At 46.7% G+C, this 22,707-nt stretch overlaps 1 protein-coding gene across 28 annotated transcripts in view; it reads right to left on the reverse strand.

Moving 5' to 3' along the window:
• SYK (spleen associated tyrosine kinase) overlaps positions 1-22,707 on the reverse strand; it is a 121,053-nt gene that overhangs the window by 72,087 nt on the left and 26,259 nt on the right. For 9 of the 28 annotated variants that reach the window (XM_055271995.2, XM_055271992.2, XM_063636915.1 and 6 more), the window contains exons 2-3: positions 5,946-6,404; positions 4,626-4,786 (exon numbers count right to left, since the gene is read on the reverse strand). In XM_055271995.2, coding sequence (XP_055127970.1) covers positions 4,626-4,786; positions 5,946-6,362 — 578 coding nt within the window. In that variant the 5' untranslated portion in view covers positions 6,363-6,404. Of the gene's footprint in view, positions 1-4,625; positions 4,787-5,945; positions 6,405-9,516; positions 9,694-10,016; positions 10,137-10,378; positions 10,531-20,316; positions 20,605-22,707 lie in introns of those variants that run through there. The other 19 variants (XR_010120218.1, XR_008656618.2, XR_010120216.1 and 16 more) reach the window with 10 other exon arrangements.

Genomic DNA, 22,707 nt, shown 5'->3' on the forward strand with positions numbered 1-22,707 from the left:
ATAATTATTCTTTATTTAAGTCTGTCACTTCATAAAAGCAAAAGCCTAGCGTGAATCCTTTTATGGCCAGACAGTGACTCTCACTCTATATATTCACAGCCACAGAGTGGAAATAAACACACCTACTGCAGACTGAAGAAGAGAAGGGAAGGATAAGGGGGACCTGCCTGGTTTTCTCACCTGCAGAAGAATGACTCACCTGCAGAGGTCATGGTACACCTGTGATGCAGGCAGGGGAAGAGTTTGCATGGAGGACCTGACATTCAGTGTATGTTACTGATGCATCCAAGTGTGGTCCAGGCCACCGCAGGAGGAGAGGGGTGAAGCTGCTTCATTCGGTGCCAAGCACCGTGCAGAGGGCCTTCCATTTATGATACTCTATAACCCTCAATGACTCTAAGAGTCAGGGATGACATTAAAGCCATTTTACAGACAAAGAAATGAAGGAAACAGACCACTGAGTAACTTGCTCAAGGTCCCATAGCTGGTGATAAGGTGGAGCCAGCATTTGAGGCCAGACAACCTGAATGATATGTTGTTAACAGGCCGCACTGCCTCCTACTCAGAGAAAGTGAATCTTACAAACCATGGAGTGCACAGTATATTTCTATATACTTCTATATGTTTTGCTGTGTCCCTGCATCTGTCCATCAGTAATGATTTAAGAGGAGGTAGAAAGAGGTGCAAGAATCCCCATTCCCTCCCCAACATAGACAGGTGTGGAGCTGCCCCCATACAGAACTACAGTGGTATTACTACATGTCAGGAAGTGGAAAGCAAAAACGAGCTGGGAGATGGAGAATGGATCCAAACAATTCATTGATTTAGGTGACAGGCATTCATTGAACACCTCCTAAGGGCCAGCCCACAGGCCTGTACAGAACCCAGGTAAAAGCACGGTGGGTGGGGTGGACAGATCAGAGAGGAGACAAACTGACTGATGCTCAGGCATGAGAAGGTGAAGGCCCTGAAATCACGATAAAAAAATCAACACATTTGGTTTGCAAGTATATGAACAGGCACATCTCCCCACAGCAAACTGATGATGTGGCAGCCAGGCAGAGCCCACTGAATGTCAGCTGGCCCTGGCCCTTTGCTTCCTAAAGACAGCCCCCCAACTCGCCCGAAGTAGGGTCCTCCCAGTGCCGTGAGTGCTCTGCAACCTGGCCTTCAACTCCACCCTTCTCCACTCACTCTGTGCCAGTGACACCGGCCTCTGTGGGTGCTCTGCTCCCCAGGCACACTCCTGCCACAGGTCATTCGAATTTGCCATTCCCTGGGTGGAGATGGTTCCTTGCTGCCTTCAGGCCTCTTCTCAGTGGCCTTCCTCGCAGCAAGGTCCATCCTCCCCACACAGCAGAAACAAGCCCCAGCATCCCGACCCCAGTGTGCTCTACGCCCTTACTTAAATGCAGTTCTTTCCTATTGTTCTGTGTCCTTTCTCCCATTGAAATGCAGGCTCCATGAGGGCAGGTGCTTGCTGATTGACTTCTCCCTTCCCAAAGTCCAGAATGGTGCCTGGCACTTAGTGCTTCATGCAACTACAGACTCCAGTAATGTTGGTCCATGGATGGATTAGCTGACATGATGACTGGAAAGTAGACATGAGCACATTCTTTAGGAGAATCTGAATGAGGGCCCAAGAAGAACAGTGGGAAAAAAACAGCAGCTGGCTCAGTGAGGACATCCAGCACTGACTGGAATCTAGTTCTGTCTCCAAAGACCTTGTGCTGTGGCTATTCGTTGCAAATAACGGACATTTTATGAAACTATCTGCAAGTAGGGCAGATTTGGATGATTCGAAACCAGGTCTGGGACTTCCTGCAACGTTGGCCCGACCCAACAGGGGAATATAGGACAGACTCCCGCAGTGGATCAGGAGCTGACACATTCACACTGAGAGGGCAGCCACAGGATCTGGTGATGGTTTACAAGAGTTCCCTGGAGACTTTTAGCTCTATTTCCCATGAAAGAAACACACAAAGAAACACTTCTAAAGATGAAAGAATCTGGACCAACATCTAGGCAACCTGGATTTGGTAGACGTTGTATTCAGGGATGCAGACCCTGCCCCGTGCTGGAAGCATGGTAGACTTGGACTGTATCCAGTACACTGGCAAACTCTCCCTGCTCTCCACAAGCATACACAACCATATTCAAACACTCACAGTATAACACGCCCACTACTCTGCAACAAGGAAGGTTTACACACCCAGCAACAGCTAAGAACCCCAGGCAGGTTCTGTAGGAAATGAAAGGTTGCCAAGAGGTGAAATTGCCAGGTGGCAAACCCCTCCAGGGTGTTTCCTCACATTTTCTCTGTAAAAAACACCGTAAGATACCCTGACAAGGAGATTTTCCTGGTGCTCATGATGGAGAAAGAGCACTGAAGAGAGAAGAAAAGCTACACCAGTGATGACCATATGTGCTGTGTGGTGTACATGGTGTGTATTTTCATTGAATTCTCAAGACAGTCACAGATCCAGAGGAGCAGAGCCTGGGGAAAGTTCCCCTTAGCCTAAGGTTCTACAACTGTCATGGGAACATGGGTTCTGAAGCTGGGTCTTGCTGCCCAGGCTTAGCTCTGCTCTTCCCTCTCACTAATACCCTGCCTGATGCCAGGCCTGGGAATGGGGTGCTATGCACCATCAGTCCACAGGTGAGCACCGCAGGTGTGGAGGCAGCACGGGAAGGTGGGGGACTGAGGTGTGGACAACACAAGGGAGAAAGCCTTGGAAGCTATTATCTGGGAGGGTGGCAATTATGGGGTGATAACTGGGCAACTGCAATATAAGGTGGAATAAGAACCCAGGAGAAGAGGACAACTAAAGAGGGGGAGCTCGATGAAAACACAGAAGCCCAGGCCCCTTTCTCACAGGCCCATGCCTGGTTAGCTCTGACACCAGCTGAATAGGAAGCATGGCAAGTCTGAGACTGTCTTGTATAAACCATAAGCCTCAGTGTCAGGGGCATGTGCTGTGAGGACACATGAGATGTCAATCTGTACAGGGCAGATAGGGAACAAGGCATGTTCGTCAAACAAGAGCTGCACCTCCCAGCCTTCTGCATGGGGTTTATACACGTCTCCCGGAAAGGAAGGAGAGAACAGAAGTCATGGCCATGAAGGGTGCAACTGCTGTTTTCGGGAATAGACAACTCTGAAAAAAGAAATGGCTTCGTGGCCGAAGAGGCTATGAACAGGCCTCTTAACCAGCAGGAAGGTGGCCAGCCTCATCGTGTGGATTATGCTATTTTGGGTTGACTCCACATGCCAAGATGCTACGTGCATGGTCCCATGACATTCATGTTGGAAATTATTGCTGAGAAGATAGTAAGAGGCCAAACCTCAGCAAAAACAGCCATAGGTGCCTCCACTGAGGGGCAATGTCTTCCCTCCCCACTGCATTCTGCTGCTGGTTGGGGCTGCATCCCACTAAAGACCACCACTCTAGGCACTGCTGCATGGCAACCTGGGCCACTCTTCCTTCTTCTTCTTCTTTTTTTTTTTTTTTAAGAGTATTGTGGTCGATTTCTTTTCTTTTCTTTTTTTCTCTTTTTGAGACAGGGTCTCACTGTGTTGCTCAGGCTGGTCTCAAACCAGCCTCAAACCATAGTGAGATCGTAGTGAGGATGAAGCGATCCTCCTGCCAGGAGTAGCTGGGACTACAGGTGCGTGCCACTGCACTCAGCTAAGATCATTTTTAAAATACAAGGTATGACAGTGAAGTCTGAGGAAATTCCTTTGAATAGATGGACATGCAGAGAAAACGCTTCTAAATCTAGGAAAAGTTTACGAAGTTGGCTGGGAATTCACCAATTGCCAAACCATGAGGCTGCATCACTGCACTGTTTCTGGTTATGTTTCCAAGGTAAGTATCTCTGTAGGGACACTGAGAGGTGACCAGGGGATCATTTCCCCAAGGGACAACTGCCCCACTGAGCCACCTTGACCAGACCCCCTCGAGGGAACAAGGTTGACACCTCCCAAAGACAGTTCTTTACCTTCTCTGGACAACTGACTGACCACATTGGCTTGTATCTCAGAACCTTCTACAATTTAGATTTACATTGAACCACTGAGGATAGCAAACAGAACCCAGGATTCAGACAGACACTCTAATGATTGTGGGCCTAAGGCTTAAGCCTGCAAACCTGCACTCACCACTCATGGACGCTACGCCCAGGAAATTTTCCTTAACATCTTTCCTGTTGGCGTCTTGTTTCACGTAAAATAGAAGTAAAGTCTGAGATCAAGGGGGTAGTTTGAGTAAAAAAACTGCAGTATTTTAATTTTAGTTGGATAACCACAGAATGTGCTATGCATCCTATAATTTGCCATTAAAAGGAGAATATGGGGCTGAATCACATTTTCTTTAAATATTACGTCCCTCGGTGCCGAAAAAGAGTATTCATTTTAGAGTTAGACTGGGCAAAATAAACACTGGGTCACAAGTGATAGCTTTGGTTAGAAATGTCTTTAGGACAGGCCAACATGCATGTTGTCAAATGACAATGCATGGCCTCTTCCTAGGGTCATGTGAGGCTAGTCACAGAGAAGCTGAATTATTCCCAATTGTCCACACAGTCCTGGTGGCAGGAGGTGAGGGGGAAGGCATGATACTCACAGGAACTTTCCATTTGTCTTTGATCCTATCAGGACAATTTGCTCAGATTCTTCCCGAGAGATTTTTCCATGGAACCAAGGCATTTTTTCATGGGCTGTGGTGGCGATCAGCTTCTCCAGCTGAGGCTTCTGACTGATGATGGCCTGCTCCAGAGCCTGACCCTGCCACGTGGAAAGCAGAGCAGAGTAAACCATACCGAGGAAAAATGAAAATGATGCAGAAGGCATTTCCAATCTGTCTCGAGTCCTGGCATGGTAAAACAGGATCAAACCTTATTCACTCATTCATTCAGTAAATAAAACCAGAAAGACCTTTACACATTTCTTAAGTACTTTCCAGTGTATAAAAATAATATGAATATGAAAAATAATAATGAATAATATGAAAAATAAAAAGAATATGGCCGGGCATGGTGGGTCACGCTTGTAATCCCAGTATTTTGGGAGACCAAGGAGGGTGGTTCACTTGAGGTCAGGAGTTTGAGACCAGCCTGGCCAGCATGGTGAAACCCTATCTCTACTAAAAATACAAAAATTAGCCAGGTGTGGTGGCATATGTCTGTAGTCCCAGCTACTCGGGAGGCTGAGGCAGGAGAATCACTTGAACCTTGGAGGCAGAGGTTGCACTGAGCTAAGATCATGCCGCTGCACTCCAGCCTGGGTGATGGAGCAAGACTCTGTCTCAAAAAATAAAAAATAAAAAAAAAACCATACATAACCTTTGCTGTGGCAATCCCAACCCTTTCAAAGTTTATCCTGCAGATGTTGCATACAAGCGTAGTATATGATAGGTCTAGAGCAATGTTGTTAGCAGCGCTTATTCATAAACAGCAAATGTGTCCATCAATAGGTACTAGTTAAATAAATTATGGTGCATAGCAGGTGATACCAGATAGCCAAAGAATGGGTGATGCAACTATATCAGTGTTGACACAGAAAGTTCTGCAAAAGATATTAGGAAGCCATAAAATCAAGTGCCTATCAGTGTGTATAGTAGGACCTTGTCAGATAAACAGAAACCAATCAACACCTATCAATGCCTCTCTGAAAAGGCCCTCCATGCACTGGGTAACGGTGGTTCCCTGCTGTGGAGAAACCCACACTGCTGGCACAAAGGGACCCACCCTCTCAGCTGTGGCTGTGAAAGAGGAAAGGCTCTTATTAGAGAGAGGCATTTTTTGGCCAAAATTGATGCTTAAGGAGATGGTTGTGTTATTTGGGCACACAGGGCACATAGGCACATGTGTTGCATGTAGCCAGAAAGTCTGTGTGGGGCCACAGGGCCCCCTGGGCCCAGGGAGCAGGACCAGCTGTGGCCCACCTGCAGGTTCCATGTCTGCTTCACATATTCCCTGATGAGGTTTTCCTTCAAGTCCTCAAAGGGCCCAGTCTTGGGCTGCACTCCTTGGGGCCGGTTGAAGGGCTTCTTGAGGAGGCAGACCAGGCCATCAGACTCCTGGGAGTGGTAGTGGCAGAGGTCGGCGGGGCTGGCGTGGGTCCTGCCGCCGGCGATGGCGTAGGTGCCGTTCAGCTCCCGCTCAATGGTGTAGTGGTGTGCTTTCCTCCCGTGGGCCACGGACAGGGCAAAGCCGCCCAGGTAGTTGCGGCTCTGGCGCAGCAAATAGAGCCCATCACTCATGCCCCCCTGGACCAGGTAATCTTCTGCCTCCTCCCGGGTGATGTTGCCAAAAAAGAAGGGCAGGTGGTTGGCGCTGTCAGCCATGCTGCTGCTGGCCATGCTTCAGGGGCCGGGAGGCCACACACCCGCGCAGGTGTCCACCTGGGCAAGACAGAGACAGAGAACTTTGGTGAGGAACCCACGTGGCAGGGAACATTTGCTAAAACCACTCAAACCCTTCCAAAGTGGAGACAAACCCTTCCATCTCTGAACACAGGCACTTCCCTCTTTGGCCCTCCCAACACACAGTTGTCTTTCTGTTTACATTATCATTACAGTTTCCAGCATGCCTTCTAACTAAGCTAAAATCAGAGCATTTGATGGAAGTGACCAAATTAAATAATTCTTTTTTTGAGGGGGTGGGGAAAGACAAAGGATTCTAAAAATAAACATACCACAAAGAGAAGCAAACAGAAGGGCTATTGCAAAACAGGATTCTTGGACTGACCCTCAGGGTCCCAGCGGCACACAGGAGGCAGAATCTACATGAGCACAAACCAACTGCTCCTTCTGAGTCCAGACGATGTTAGAGAAGCCTCGCTCCTCATCACAGTGATATCACCGAGGAGGATGCTACCACCACCTCACCCACCTGAGCTGCGAGACGCTGCCTCGAGCAGTCACACACTGGTGCTGAGCCCCAGAGGTGAAGTGAGGCCATGTGGAGGGCCCACACGGAACTGAGACTTGTGGTCACCACAAGGCCTTCCCACCTCCAGCCTGGGGCTATGACAGCAGCAAGCCATTGCCTGAGACATGAAGAGTGACACCCTCCCAGCTCCCGAGGCCTGGGGCCCATAGGCTGTCTTTGCGCTTCTCCAGACCACTTCCTGGGCAACGCCACTTCCCATCTGCAGGGCCCGTGTTAAAGAGATAGTGCCGGTTCCCAGCCCATGAGGACATCTGACATAGGAGAGACACTGCTTGCAGTAAATAAATACATTTCACAAGCAAAAAGGAAGGTGGCCAATGCATATTTAACATGGAGAGTATTTCCTCTTAATCGTGGTTGTAAATGAGAAGGATACATATTGCCAGCCCCAAAAGTATCCAACGAGGCACATTTTAACCAAAAAGGGCTGGTTGTGAATGGAAAATTATCTAGATGACTCCATCCATTTATCCAGGGAGCAAAGCACATGTCCCTCATGGTACACACACACACACACACACACACACACACACTCCATACCACATGCACACTACAGGCACGCCACACACACTACAAACATATGCCACACCTGCACTACACACACACCATGTTGTGTGTGGTGTGTGTGTGTTGTTTCCCCCGCAGCCCAGCACGTCTCATACTTCCACGTGGCCTGGGGGCTCTGATACACCCAGGGCCTGAGACGCTGCTCTTCCTGCAATCCTGATGATGCGGATGCTGGGTTCTGACGCCATCTGAGACCAGGCTGTCCATCTTCTCTGCCTTCCCTGACCAGGCGGTGCCCCAGCCAGGAACCCAGGAGTCCTCTGCCGGCCTTGCATTCTCTAAGGTTCGTTTTCGAAGTGCCCTTGGTGCATGCTCCTTACTGCCCATATCCATGACCCCTGCTTGGCCTAACCCTGATCTTTCCACTGCTGCCCTTCACTCCTCACCTTCTGCCCTCCTGCTTCCTGACACCTCCCTCTCCAGCTGCCCGGTCCTCCCTCAAAGCACACATCAGCCCTCCCTGCCTCTTCCAACATGCCCAGTCCACAGACCACACTGGACTGCACCGGGATGCTGTGGCTTCCCCTTCTTGTCCTCACCATGTGTACTTTCTGCTAAGGCGTGCAGCTCTTCCTCCCAGCCATCTCAGTCATCCTTGCAGACCCAGCTCAAATACCCCTGTCGCTCTGTACCTGGCCCTGATGCTCGTGTCCCCTCTGAAGGGCCCAGGTTACTTTTTATGTAGTTGCAAAACAGCAGACTGCACCATCAGCTCCAACTGAGACAGTAATTTTTTAGGAACACAATTTTAAATAAAATGAGAGCAAATACTTTTTAATTTATCTAAATCTTAACATAGCTACTATTTTAAAAATTCATTGGCTTGTCACTAATCATTACATGGGTGCTGGCACTTGGGCCTGAATCCCATATTGAAGTGAATGGAAAGGAAGTGAGACAGGTTGTGGTCAGGTCTTGGGGAGCATCTGCAGACCCGGAGCAGCCTCCAGGCACATGCCAGGGACACTCTGTGTGGCTTTGATGGTGCATTGCAGATACGCTCCCAAGCAGGCGGCAGAAGAATGTGCTGCACTGTGTCAGTACCGATGTGGCTGATGGCCCTTTTCTGGCCATGTGACTTCCTGTGCTGGAGCTGGCCTGGGCGTGTTGGTGGTGATGGTTTGGGCAGAATCACTTGTTCACTGCAAGGACAGCTTTATGGCCCATTTTTGGGGGAATTGGGGGAATAAACAATGTCCACGGTGTTCCTGTGCATACCTTCTCAGGACTGGCACCCACCAGCACCCACCCGGGGCCTTGTCCTGGTCTCCAACCTCCTCTTTCTCAGGCCACCTTGGCAGGAGATGGCCATCTCCATTCCAGCCACTGCCCACAGTGGCCCAGGCTGCTGTTCTCAGCTCCACTTTTCAGATATCAGCTCTCAGTCAGTATGGCAAATCCAGAGAGTCTCACTTTTCACCCAGCCATAGTCTTGGCCACAGCTGTGGCATCTCTGCCACCCCCACCAACTGAGATAGGGACGGAGACTGCGACTTTCCCCTGTACGCATTCCTCCTGCACACACAGACTCAGCCCTTCCCGCCTCATGGTTTTGCCAACTCACAATGCTTAACTCTGACTACAGGAACAGCCCACGGCTCAAATTCTCTTTAGCATTCCCAGGGATCATTTTCTTCTAAATAGTGTTTAGAACTTGCTCCTTATTTTTTCTTAATTCAACATTCCCAGTTATTTTTTTCCACGTGTGACACTACTTCATTCCAAAGCACAAAACTGAGAAACAAACCAGGCCGCTTAGCTCCTCCTTAACTCCACCTGTACCCCTCAGCCTGCTGGGTCTGGCACCTCAGTGAACACCTGGGCAGGTAGCGGTTCAGCAAGGAGGGTCTTCAGGTGTCAGGCGAGCTCCTCAAAACACTGTAAATCCCTTGCTCTTTTGAGACCTTTTTTGTGACACAAGTTAAATGTGCACTTAGTTGTAGAAAAATGTTTTTTGACATGAAACAATCTTTTGTAATGTCCTAGGCCACATACCTCCCTTCCCTGCCTAATTTTTCTCCGCAGCACATCTCCATAAGGCAGCAGCCCTTTAAATCATGATTCACTGTTGAATTTGAGTATTGTCTTGTTCTTCCCACCAGAGGGCCAGGTCTGGGAGGTGAGAATAGGATGACCTTGTTCACTGCCATATCACCATGCCTGGAACAGCTCCTGGTGCAGGATAAGTCATCAAAAATATTTGTTGGTTAATGGGTATTTATTTCTCTCCACTGAGCTCCTGAGCTGCATGTCTGCTTATCTGACGTCCCCCCTTGGATGTGTAACAAAGTTGAGCTCCACATACTCCATATGAGGCTTTTGACTCCTCCTGCCACTCCCTCAGCAAACCTCTTCCTCCCTCAGTCTCTCCTAATTGAGGAAATGACACTGAGCACCACAGCTGCTGAGGATGAGACCCTAGCTGCTTTCAGGAGTCTTCCCTCTCACCCAGTCAGAAAGGAATGTGTTTTCTACCAGAAGCATCGGCCACTCACACTGATGCAGGGAAGCCATGAGCTTGTGCAGGAGCTGAGCTCCATCTGATGAGTCACAGGGATGGAGAATCTTGAAGCAGGTTACATGAGCTGGTCTCCAGGGTCCTCTCTGTAGCTTTTCTTTAAAATATATTCCCAAGCCATCATGTCTCCCCATAGCTCCTGATGCTGCCCTTGTGGAAGCCACCGCCATCTCTCAGGTATTGGAAGTCTCACCTGGTCCTTCCTTTCCTTACTGACAATTCCCTACCCTGAAGGTGGAGTGAGGCTCACAAGGAACCTCACCATCCACATCACATCGCAAATCTTCATCCCTCCTCCACAAGGCTCTCCTTGACCAGGCCCGAGACCTGCAACCTCACCTTGCTCACTGTCTCCATCACACTGTGCTTCTGCCTCCAGGTTGAGGCCTCTTCTGCCTCCTGTTTGGCTTCCTCCTTCTCAGGCCTGTACTCAGAGAGTTGCATCATGATGATCCAGTCTCAGGTGCTGCTTCCGCCTACCTCGGCCACCCCTGCAAATAGTTAACTTCTCAAAAGCATCTATTACCTTTGTAGCATCAACATAAACCTGTCCTTTCCCTAAAATGTGAGCTCCAAAGGTGTGGAGATTTCACTGCCTTGCTCAGGCTTCAGGGTTTAACCAGAGCCTGGCAAAATCCCGATCAATGGAAACATGTTGCTCTTTGCTTTTTAGGATTTCCACAGTGAATATACAACTGACCCTTGAACCATGTGGGGATGCTGACCATCCACCATGTAGTAAAAATTCATGTATAACTTTTGACTCCCCCAAAACTTAACTAATAGTCTACTGTTGACCAGAAGGCTTACCTATAACATAAATAATTGATTAACACATATTTTGCATGTTATGTGTATCATATACTATATTCTTATAGTGAGGTAAGCTAGAGAAAAAATGTCATTAAGAAAATCATAAAGAATAGAATATATATTTACAATACTGTATTGTATTTATCAATACCATAAATTTATTGTCATGTTTACAAGATGACTCATCCATCTGAAATGGCAGGCAACCACGGCTACAGTCCTCCATCTACAATCCTCATCAAGCAATTCAGCTTTTTCTTATAATGTCATGACTTCTTGAGAGCAGTTCCAGCCTCACTGTAACCCTTCATATGGGACCCATGGTGTTATTCAGGTTGTACGGTATTGCACTAAACATGATGAAAAATACTTGAGAACTGCAAGAGATCACTTATTAAAGATCACTTTTTACTGCAATATGCAATTTACTGGAGAGATGAACTGCTCACACAGAGATGATGAGCATCACACAGTGATTTAGGCAGGTACTTGCAACTCTCGAGCTCATCACAATAGCAACAGGAAGTGGCTATGAAATTATTACAGCAGTACAGTGTGTACTGCAGTTAATTTTATGCAATTATGATTTAATACTGCATCTTTATATTTATTTACATTTTCCTTGACTGTGAATGGCACCATATATGGTCTATAAGTATCTGTGTGTAAGTTTTGATAAATTTTAATTTTAATAATAGGTTTGTATATATTTTATGGTAGTAAATGAAAAAATAGACTACATATATTTTGTGCATTCAATATATACTTAACTTTTTCTTAACATTTTTTTTTTTTTTGAAATGAAGTCTTGCTCTGTTGCCCAGGCTGGAGTGCAGTGGTGCAATCTCGGCTCACTGCAAGCTCTGCCTCCCCAGTTCACGCCATTCCCCTGCCTCAGCCTCCCAAGTAGCTGGGACTACAGGTGCCTGCCACCACGCCTGGCTAACTTTTGTATGTTTAGTAGAGACGGGGTTTCACCTTGTTAGCCAGGATGATCTCGATCTCCTGACCTCGTGATCCACCTGCCTCAGCCTCCCAAAGTGCTGGGATTACAGGCGTGAGCTACGGCACCCGGCCAACATTTTTTATATTTCTGGGCTATGGAGTTCATCTGCAAGTTTTTAAAATTGTCAAAAACCTTCAAAAGTTTTTTCCAATATTTTTGTTGAAAAAAAATCCACATATAAGTGAACCCACATGGTTCAAACCTGTAACGTTTAAGGGTCAAAATTGTATGTTGCTTTTGTAATAAAAATGCTAAACATGCAATTGCTGTGTGTCCAGATGGAGGCTAACAGGGCCAGAATCAGAGAGCCCTGGCAACTAATCTTCGAGATGCTCCAGCCTTGTGGCTGCTTCAGATGGAGCTTAGTTCCTACATGAGCTCCTGGCCTCTTAAGGGAAGGGAACTCACTCCAATGCGTGCCCGATGCTTCTGTTGGAAAACACTTTCTTACCTGATTCCCCATCTCTCCTCCTTCATTTCCCATCTTCCAACTGCCCACGGGACAAAGAGAACACAGCCAGTTCTGCTTCCCCAAAACAACCTGCAAATGCTTGCTCTTGGCAGCCACTCCAAGTCAATGCATTCGTCCTGTCTTGACATTATTTCAAGACCTCTCACTCATTTTGTCCAAACAATTTCACATCACCCAAGCCCCTCTTAAAAATGCACCGGCCCCAATGACGCTGCTGAGATTTTCTGGGCCCGTGTTCAGCTGTCCATGAATGCAGCTATGGGTGGCTCCAGCCCTCCAACATCTCCGCTGGGCTTCTGGAGAATGAACAGCTTCCCTTTTCAAAAGCATGTGGTCAAAACACATCCCCCACCCTCAATTTACAAATTAAGACAGTTACCTTTACCCTGTTCCCCCTCCTTATGATGGTCTCACCCATTTCCATCTGGCACCATTCATCACATTAGCTCAGGGTTACTCAACCTTGGCACTCTTGACATTTGGGCTGGATCCTTCTCTGTTATGTGTGTAGGGTCGGGGGCTGTCTTGTCTAGTACAGACTATTGAGCAGCATCCCTGGCCTCTCCCCACTAGATGCCAGTAGCACCCCATTCCCCAATCATGATAGCCAAACATCATCTCCAGATATTGCCAAGTGTTCCCTAAAGGTAACTTACCCCTGACTGGAAACCACTGTGTCAGCTGCTGTGGACACAAATCTGATGTGCCCCTTTTATTGCTCTAGCCCAGGGGTGTCCAATCTTTTGGCTTCCCTGGGCCACACTGATAAAAGAAGGATTGTCTTGGGCCACATATAAAATATACTAATACTAATGATAGCTGATGAACTACAGAAAAGGAGGGAAAGAAATCTCATGATGTTCTAAGAAAGTTTACAAATTTTAGTTGGGCCACATTCATAGCTATCTTGGACCACATGTGGCCTATGGGCCATGGGTTGGATAAGCTTGTTCTAGCCTTTTTACCAATAAATTAGATGAACAAATATTCCCCTATTTAATTTGTTAACATCATTGCCAATGAACAAAAGACAAGGCTGGAAAGGAATGGAACCCAGTGGAGGTAGTTCCACTGGGCCAGAGAGCAGGAAACCCAGGGGTACAGAGGTGAGAATCAGGAAGGCTGGCCACCCGGCCCAGCTTTGTGTGACCTGGGCACCATAGCAACAGAGTTCCTCACTGGTGAAAGGGGATGACAGTATACCAAAGCCACTGTAACTAATTGCAGTCATGAGTGGGGAGTGTGGAGGGGTGCCCAGGGCAACGGGACCCTCTCAAGTGGGAACTTTGAATAGAGAAGAAAAGGATAAGTCATGGTGAGATGAAGAAAAGAGAAAAGCATGAGCAGCCAGATCCACACTTCATAAGAAGGTGCGTGTGTGTGCGCATGTGTGTGCACACATGTGTGTGCATGAGGCTGGAAGACAGACAGACATACCCACCCCCACCTGAGGATGGTGGAAAGTCAGTGAAGGCTTGGACTGAACCAAAGACAATTCTTCCTTACCTCAAAATCCTCCCTAGTGCCAGTCAGGCTTCACCTTGCACGTGATACACCATGAGGAGTTAAATCTAGAACGGAGTCAGATTTATTCTACAGGCTTTGATTCTTTCTGCCCCACACCGAAGAAGCCCTGCCAGCCACCCTCCTGGAGCCTGCAGAAATGGATGAGCCCATCATATCCCACTAGCATCCTCATGTCTTCCATGTGTTTTATTTAAATTATACTGTATCCTTTTGCACTTACTGGCATGTTTCAGTCTTCTCTTCCAGCTAGACTTCCATAGTTCATTTCCCCTATGCCAGGACTAAGGCTGACTATACAACCTTTGCCCTTTAAAATGCATTTAGTTGGGAAACTATCATTTGTGTAGTTCTACCTCATCAGGCAGCAACTTTATAGATGAAGAACAATAGATTCATGCTTGCCACCATAAGTACAATGTTTCAGATACCCTTTGAGCTAATTAAGAAATGATGTTTCTAGGGCAGTCTGACTGGAAGATTAGGCACAGATGCTCACACCTGAGCAAGCAGCTGAATGAGCTGTCCAGAGCCCATTCCTCTGGCAGAGGAAAATTTCATCCCCTACAGAGGAACAGCCAGCATGAATGCCAACATGATGAAGTGCGGCTGAGCTCTACAGGCCCACTTAGAGTGACACTAACACTCCCAGCTCCCTGTCCCACCTTAGAGTTTTAGTTCTGGTTTTTTTTTTTTTTTTTTGGTCTATATTCTCCAAAGCCACTAGAATAGACACCCCATTAGTGTAAGTATGTTTACCATTTTGTTCCCTATTGCCTAGAACAGAGGCTACTTTAAGTATGGGTCTTCAGCCTTCAAATTTTGTTGGAGAGTTAAAATGTATACATGGCAGGCAGCCTCCAAGATGGTGCCCAGTGATCCTCACTTCCTGGTACTCCTATCCCTTGCACACAGAGTGGATGACTGCAGAGTAACAATGTTGGGTCTCTGAAGCTAGCTCATGAAAGCCCTTAACACTTTTCCTCAGCTTTTGGATTGCTCACTCTGGGGGAACCAGATGCCTCGTTGGAAAGATGCTCAAGTAGCTCTTTGGGGAGGCTCATGTGGTAAGGAACTGAGGCCTCTAGCCAACAGCCAGCACTAAGTGACCAGCCGTATGAGCAACCACCTTGGAAGAGTATCCTCCAGCCTCTATCAAGCCTTCAGATGAGACTGTAGCCCTGGCCCACACCTGACTACAATCCTACAGAGGGCCTGAGCCTACCCAGCTATCTCAAATGCTTGGCCCACAGAAATTATGAGCAATAATAAGTAAGTATTGTTGTTTTAAACCACTAAGTTTAGAGTGATCTGTTATGTAGCAACAGATAACTGATGTAGTATGTGCAATGGAGTTGGGTGAGAGAAGCAACAGTGCTTAATAGATATTTAAATAAATAAATATTTGAAAGAATTGTTGACAAAAAAGGCTGGTGAGTGTATGAGCTAGGTTCTAGGAGCTGGGCTCTGGCAGAATCAGAAGACTTTCTGGTATTGAAGAGGTACGTGGAGCTAAAATAGAGGTTAGGAAGGAAGGAGCTGAGCCCAGTGTGTGCTCCTGGAAGCTGCCTGCCTCACCCTGGCTTCTTTCATGTCCACGTTTACCTGTAGAAAATGGTTAGAGGACTAGCTGCCCAAACCCTGCAAGGGCCACATTATCTGAGCCTGGCACTTAGAGATTATGGGAACCAGGATCAAAGGCAGAGGCCAAAGTTCTGATTAATTTATTATCACTAGTAACATTTTAACTAATAAATCTTCATAGTGTCATTTTCTTTCTCCTCTCTCCACTTCATCAATATCATACTTCTGGTTCTATTCTCTTTCCATCTTATGCATAAAACAAAATACAGTTGCTTCTTGTTATTCACAGTAGTTATGCTCTATAAAGTCACCATGAAAGCTGAATTTGCAAATCCTGAACAACTGCTCCTAGGGAAATACGGTGTTAGGTTTTTGTGATCCTCTGGTTACAACATTTTTGTCAATCAATCAATACAGAACCTTGTTTTATGTGTATTTCTATTTAAAGATATTTATTTCATATATATTGTTGATTCATTAACCTTGAACTCATGGTCAACAGCACAATAACTCATGCCTGAAAGTAGCTTCCCTAACACACGTATTTTCTCTGTCAAGCACATCACAACCTTCTTGCACTTAGAGACACCAGACAGTAAGTACTTTAGCACTGTGTTTGGGGCCATTTTTAAATAGCAAAATTACCCCAAAAAAGCACAAAAGTGCAAAAACCATGGACTAAATGGGCCAACAGAAAAGAAAATGTGTTTATAAGAGCTAAAACAAGAAAGCAGAGTGTCACCTTGTGCGACCTCAACATATGTGTTAGGTGACTCAAATTTTTCACTGCTTTGTGCATGTCACAAATGACTGCAAAAGTGCTGTGAGTATTGATTTTGGGGTTGCAAACAGATTTAAATGAGTAGGTGAATGTGGAGATACGGAATCCATGAATCATGAGGACTGATAATAAGTAATTTCCCTTCCGTCTCCCCAACCTTCCCTGAAAAGACCCAACCTCATCCATAAAGATATATAAATTTACCTTGGATGTTTTGGGAAAATAGTTATCTCTATGTAAGACTATGTTCTTAAATATGTTACTCCTATCTCATAAATCTGTGTTCATTTCAGCATTTTCTAGCTTGGCATCAAACCAGAAGAGGTAGCCTATGTCTCTGTATCCCTTTTTATTAACCCATCTGTCCTAGTTATCGAGGGGCCTCAGCCCTGAGATTCCAAGCTTCTGCTTTTCTTGAGACCCACTGAAGCATGGCTCCTGCAGGTGCTGCCTCCTCCCCTCCAGCCCCCTCAACTTCCTGTAGTGCACATTTCCAGCAGTGCTTAGCGATTGAAGGTGTCTCACTTTCACATCCCTGGGCCATGAGAGCCCTCCTATCATACAGACTGAGGTGACAGTGGGGGAGATAACTGGTTCTCTGGGAAAAGATCACCTGCAAACAATTGCTACCAAATCCATACCATTTGAGGGAACAAAATCAGCACAGTGAAGAAAGATATCCAGGCTTATCACACTCAAACCACACAGCCCCCTCAATGCAAAGCAGCCCTGTTAAGATGCGCCTAGGAATTTCCTCTGCAGCTTGAAGCTGAGAAAATTGTCAAGACTTGGGTGAAAGGAAACTTCATCCGTGGGTTAATTTTCATAAGAAAGAGGAGGCCGGGTGCGGTGGCTCACGCCTGTAATCCCAGCACTTTGGAAGGCTGAGATGGGTGGATCACAAGGTCAGGAGATCGAGACCATCCTGGCTAACAGGGTGAAACCTCATCTCTACTAAAAATACAAAAAATTAGCCAGGAGTGGTGGTGGGCGCCTGTAGTCCCAGCTACTCAGGAGGCTGAGGTAGGAGAATGGCGTGAACCCGGGAGGCGGAGCTTGCAGTGAGCAGAGGTCCTGCCACTGAACTCCAGCCTGGGTGACAGAGCGAGACTCCGTCTCAAAAAAAAAAAAAAGAGGAATGAGTCCAACCAGAGGGAGAATTGATCTTGCTGGTTTGGTCAGGGACTGGCTGATTAGTTACAGAGAAATGACCAAGGAAGAGGCGATGTGATGGGACCACCCCACCCGGCACCAGGCTCTGCAGACAAGCATGTTTGACTCATCTGCAAAGGGCTGGGGGCACTGCCTTGTGCGGCAGGATCCCACTGTGCAAAAGAAAACATGTAGACACAGACCTGTGGCCTCAACACTGAGGAACAGAACCCAGCTGCAGAGGAGTTGGCCTTGCAACCACTCCACTGGCTTCATCAATAGGTATCACTTGCCCTCCACGGCGCCATCCTGAGGCCTGCCTGTGCATCACACTGCACAGGGTGCCTGGTCTCCAAGGCACAGCCTTACATCATGCACATTCTGCTGAGAGGTTGACTCTCCTGTATTTGCAGGCATGCACAGGGGGCTTCTTAGTATACAGAGATACACATTTCAGAAACACAAAGTGAAGCTAAGGATGGTAGCATAAGGCATGATTTTTACTAATGTTTAGAAATAGAGGGATATTGAAATACTTGAAAACATTATCCAAACCTTCAACACCAAATTCTCTTGCTGTGCCTTCAGAACGTAAAAGATTGAAAGTGCATCAAGTAAAGGCTGATCTATCTCAACCAACACACAGACATTTTCAAACTCCGCAGGACACTCAGAAATCTCTTTTCTATGCCCAACTTGCCATAATTAACACAGAAAACAGATATTATGCTTTGGGGTCAACATAAATGTTAACTCTCTGTGTAGTTATAAATAAACAACCAGCCCATCTGGTGCATTTAATTTACAATCTAAATGATTGATTCACTCAATATGCTTGTTGAGCATCTATCACGTGCAAGTCATTATGTCAGGCACCATGTGAGAGAAAAATGAACCTCCTGCCTCCCTGACAACAGGTAGGCAGAAATGGCTCACGAAAGGAAGAGAATAAGGATCTGGTCCGAGAGTTCCACTTTCATCCTGGGGACTGTGTGATTTCCAGGTTCTCTACTATCCTCACCTCTTCTTGCCTCTAAGTGGGACTGGCCAAAGCCACCTGCAGATTCTAGTTCTTGGCAGGACTCTGGCTGATGAAAGCCCATATGTCCGGTTATTCCTGAGTGTGGTCTTCAGGGCACCCCACCCTCAGGCTCCCTTCTGGAAAGCAGGGTCCTGGGCCCACCTCAGACCCAGCAAATAGGGCATACAGACAAGAAGTGTAAATTTTAAACAGCTTCCTAGGTGTTTTTTTTTTTTTTTTTTTGAGACAGAGTCTTACTCTGTCGCCCACGCTGGAGTGCAAGGCACGATCTCCACTCACTGCAACCTCTGCCTCCTGGGTTCGAGCAATACTCCTGCCTCAGCCTCCCAAGTAGCTGGGACTAGAGCGCACACCACCACACCTGGCTAATTTTTTATATTTTTAGTAGAGACAGGGTTTCACTATATTGGTCAGGCTGGTGTCAAACTCTTGACCTCATGATCCACCCACCTCGGCATCCCAAAATGTTGGGATTACAGGTGTGAGCCTCCACGCCTTGCCTGCTTCCCAGGTGATTTTTAAGCACTCTAATGTCTGAGAACCTCTACTATAATCTAGTATTGCCCTATTCAAGTGCTACAGTGTGAGAGGGAGGCAAGTTGACCGCGTTCAGTGTGAGCGGAAGCAAGCTGCCACTTGCCACGGGTGGGGAAGGGAGCCAGGGAGGACAGTCCAGTCACTGTGCCGTACTGTGCCGGGCCAGGCTGCAGGCTCAACCTGGGAGACATCTCTGTAGTTCTTCCTCACAAGGAAGAAGTACATGCCTCATCACACAGGTGTGCTCAGAGGAGGGGGAAGGGACACACACTCAACTCACACACAGTTGGTAATTAAAAACAGAGCTAGCCTTTGAGAATAATTAACTGAACACTGGGTTGCAACCAAAGTTGCCACTTAGCAATGTCCCTTGCAAGCTCTTTTGAGCAGAAGAGGACAGGGTGCGGTTGCAGCCAGCAGTCTGGGGCCCATATTGACCCTGAGTGGGGCCAAGGATGTCTCCCCAGTGAACTGAAACATCTACTGTGTCCCAGGGCCACCTCATCACTCAGTCTTCTCTGGGGAAAAATACAACCAACCAACAAGATGCTAGACAAAAGAACTCAGGTTGAATATGCCGATAGATCTTACTGTCTTGTTTTTATCTAGGCAAACCACACGTGGATGATGAGAAGGGCAGCACAGCCACAGGCTTTCCTTGATCCTGCTCTGGTACCCATCCCAAGACCCTTTCCTACTCAGTTGTGAAGGCCTGGGGGTGAGGCCACAGCGGACTGCAATGACAACCGCCGGCAGACCTGACATCTCCTGTCTGTGCCTTAGTGCCTTGCTGAAGTTCCCGCTTTCAGACTCTATTTTACTTTTCTATCACTACTTCATGAGCATAATCTTTATGGGGATCCTGCAGCTGCTAGAGAAACCAAAACACCTGACTTAAGCGAAAAGGACACAGTAAATGTGGATTAAGAAATACCTAGAGTTTTACTGAACGCCTATTAAAAAAATCACTAGCATTCTTTTTCCTAGCCAGTTAAAAAATAATTGTGGGTGACTCAGGACTGCAAGATATTACAGGAGCTTATGATGGTCTCCTGAGATTTTATAACTGTCTTTCATAAACCCGAGACATAAATATACCCAATGCTTAAAGCAAGGTGGCATCGGTTATAGGAAGGAGAGAAGGATGGTTTAGCTGTATCATAACTGCAGGCAAGGCAAGATGGCAAACCACTAAACCTTCCAGCTCAAGACGGACATGTGCTCAGTGGGAGAATGTTGGCAGCAGACGAGAGGAAACGCAGACACAGGCATGAAACCTAAGTATCCCTCCTACAGACACCCACAGATGCACAGAGCCTGAGGTTAGGGTTTCTAAATATGCTTGATTCCCACAAATTTGACCTACCTCCCTTTCCTGGATTCAAACGCAGGTCTGGAATCCAAGGCGCTGGGCAGTATAGAATGTGGGAAGGGAAGAAGCACACAAATCTGAGAGGAGTATCTTAAAAGGAAAACAACTGAAACAGAGAGAAAGCACAAGACAGGCATCAACAAGCCAGAGTGCTTCCTGCTGCTGGACGATGTCTGTAATTAGGGAAGTGGGCTTTTCCTCCAAGAGTCAGCATGCAAAACAAACCAGAAAGCAGAAGTGTGAGATCCCCAGCAGCATGGGGCCTCTTTTAATTGCACATTCAAAATGAAGTAATGCTCTGAGACATGGATCCCTCCAGAACACACACCAGTTGAAGAGGGAGTCAGTGGACAGGGCTGTGCCATTTAGTGCTTAGCCAGCCTGGAAATGCCCTTTCCCAAGTGTTTTTACCAAAATTAACTTGGTCTTGACTTGCTAGGATGGGTATAGCAACGTTTTCCTGATTGTTTTATGTTTTTTAAAAAGTCCTACATCATAACATGTATCAAATTCAACCAGAAGATTGCACTAAATAGGAAGACCATCCTTGAAAAGATCTTAATGGAGACCTCAAGATGCTAATTCCCAGGCAGGAGACTGAAAAAGTCAAGCAGAGATGGTCTTAATGGCGGAAAGGCCAATGTGTAGGGCAGAGGAAGGAAGAGTGCCAGCTCTCTCTGTCCCTGTTCCCAGGCCTCCTGGTCAGACAGCTGCTCATGGTGCTAGCAACAGATGCAACTTTACAGAGCGCCTCTGAGCAGCTCCCTCAGGGTACTTTTCAAGCATCTACTAACATTCCCTTACTCTGAAGCAAGCAGCTTTTTAATTTCCCACTGCAGTCTGTGACATCCCCCACACTCAAGAAGGGCCAGAAGCTCAGCCAGGGCCCACTCCACAAAAGGCCGTGAAACATCACTGGAAACGCAAGATAAAAAGGAACCCTCTCCAGAGCTGTAGAAGATGGAAGGAGTCATGTTGATGAGTTTACTGGGATGGGGTTAGAAGCCTCGCGAGGGAAGTGTTCAGAAACGCAACAGTGGGCGATCTGCACCTGCACCCCAAACTTGTGAAAATGACAGCTTCATGAAAAACAGGTTCTCATTTTATAGAAGATAAACTTCAGCCACAGAAGAGGTTGGCTGTACTTCTTTAGTGCTAGCCAGAATGACCATGATGATGAAGGTGATGAGGATAATGCAAAACAGCTATTCCGTGAGCACTTGACTCAAAGGGTATCAACTGATCTGCACAACATCCCTAATGGTAAATACTATTGTTATCCTCAATTCACAGACCTGGTCATTGAGGCTCAGGTGGGTTAACTGGCTTGCTGAAGAACACACAGTATGCGGTGGAGCCAATATTTGAAGCCCGCCTCTTCTCTTAGCTACCATCTTCAGGTGACAGTGAAAATGCACTCATAGTCAACCCATCCAAATGTAAGCTTGGGGCTTTCCTGCCTAACTTGGAGCTCCTTCTTGTTCCCTGGAGCTGGGTTCTCAATGTGCGTCTCTGGACCAGCAATGTCAGCATCGCCAGGAGACATGGAAGATATGAAAAATCTTAGGGTTCCACCCTGACCTGCCAAATCAGAAACTCTGGGGTGAAGCTCTAGGTTCTGTATTTTAAAAGTTTAAGTTTGAGAACTTTGGCTCAAGAGCTCCATCCATTTATAAAGATAAAAATCCAAGCTCTCTTAGATCACTCCTTTCTCTACACTGCTTAAAGTCAACCCTTTGCCAATCCCTCCCATCTCACCTCTCAGCCTCCCACACATGCCCACTTGTCTCCAAAACCACATAACATCCTTTCCCTCCACATCTCTTTTGAGTAGTTCTGGCTGTCAGTGCCCCCACCTTGCTCCCTTCCCACATGTTCTAAGCTGTGGCCCTTTTCTCTGCTAAAAATCCTCCACTGTCCAGGCTACCCTTTGAGCTCAGGATAAACATGTCCCTGTCCCCACAGTCAAAACCAACATGCTTTCCTTTTGTACCGATGACCCCTGTTTTGACTTAATTTACCTTTATTTTCTAGGATGTGAATTTTTGATGAATGTCTGTTTGTCCCATAAGGGCTGAAATTGTATCTGTTTCTAGTAAGACTTGAAATTGAGTAGTGTGAGTCCTCCAACTTTGTCCTTTTTTAGTGGGTATTGTGATGGGTATTCTAGGTCTTTTACCTTCCCAAGTAAAGTTTAGAATCATTTTGTCGTTATCTACAAAACAGCTTGTTGGGATTTTGATTGGGATTGGGTTGAATCTACAGATCAAGCTTGGCAGAATGAGCATTTTAACAACATTGAGTCTTCCAACGTGTGAACATGGACTACTTTTCCATTTATTTACATCTTCTTTGATTTCTTCCATCAGTATTTTGTAGTTTTCT

The sequence above is a fragment of the Symphalangus syndactylus genome, chromosome 3 (assembly GCF_028878055.3).
Source record: "Symphalangus syndactylus isolate Jambi chromosome 3, NHGRI_mSymSyn1-v2.1_pri, whole genome shotgun sequence".
In the NCBI taxonomy this organism is placed as follows: Eukaryota; Metazoa; Chordata; class Mammalia; order Primates; family Hylobatidae; genus Symphalangus; species Symphalangus syndactylus.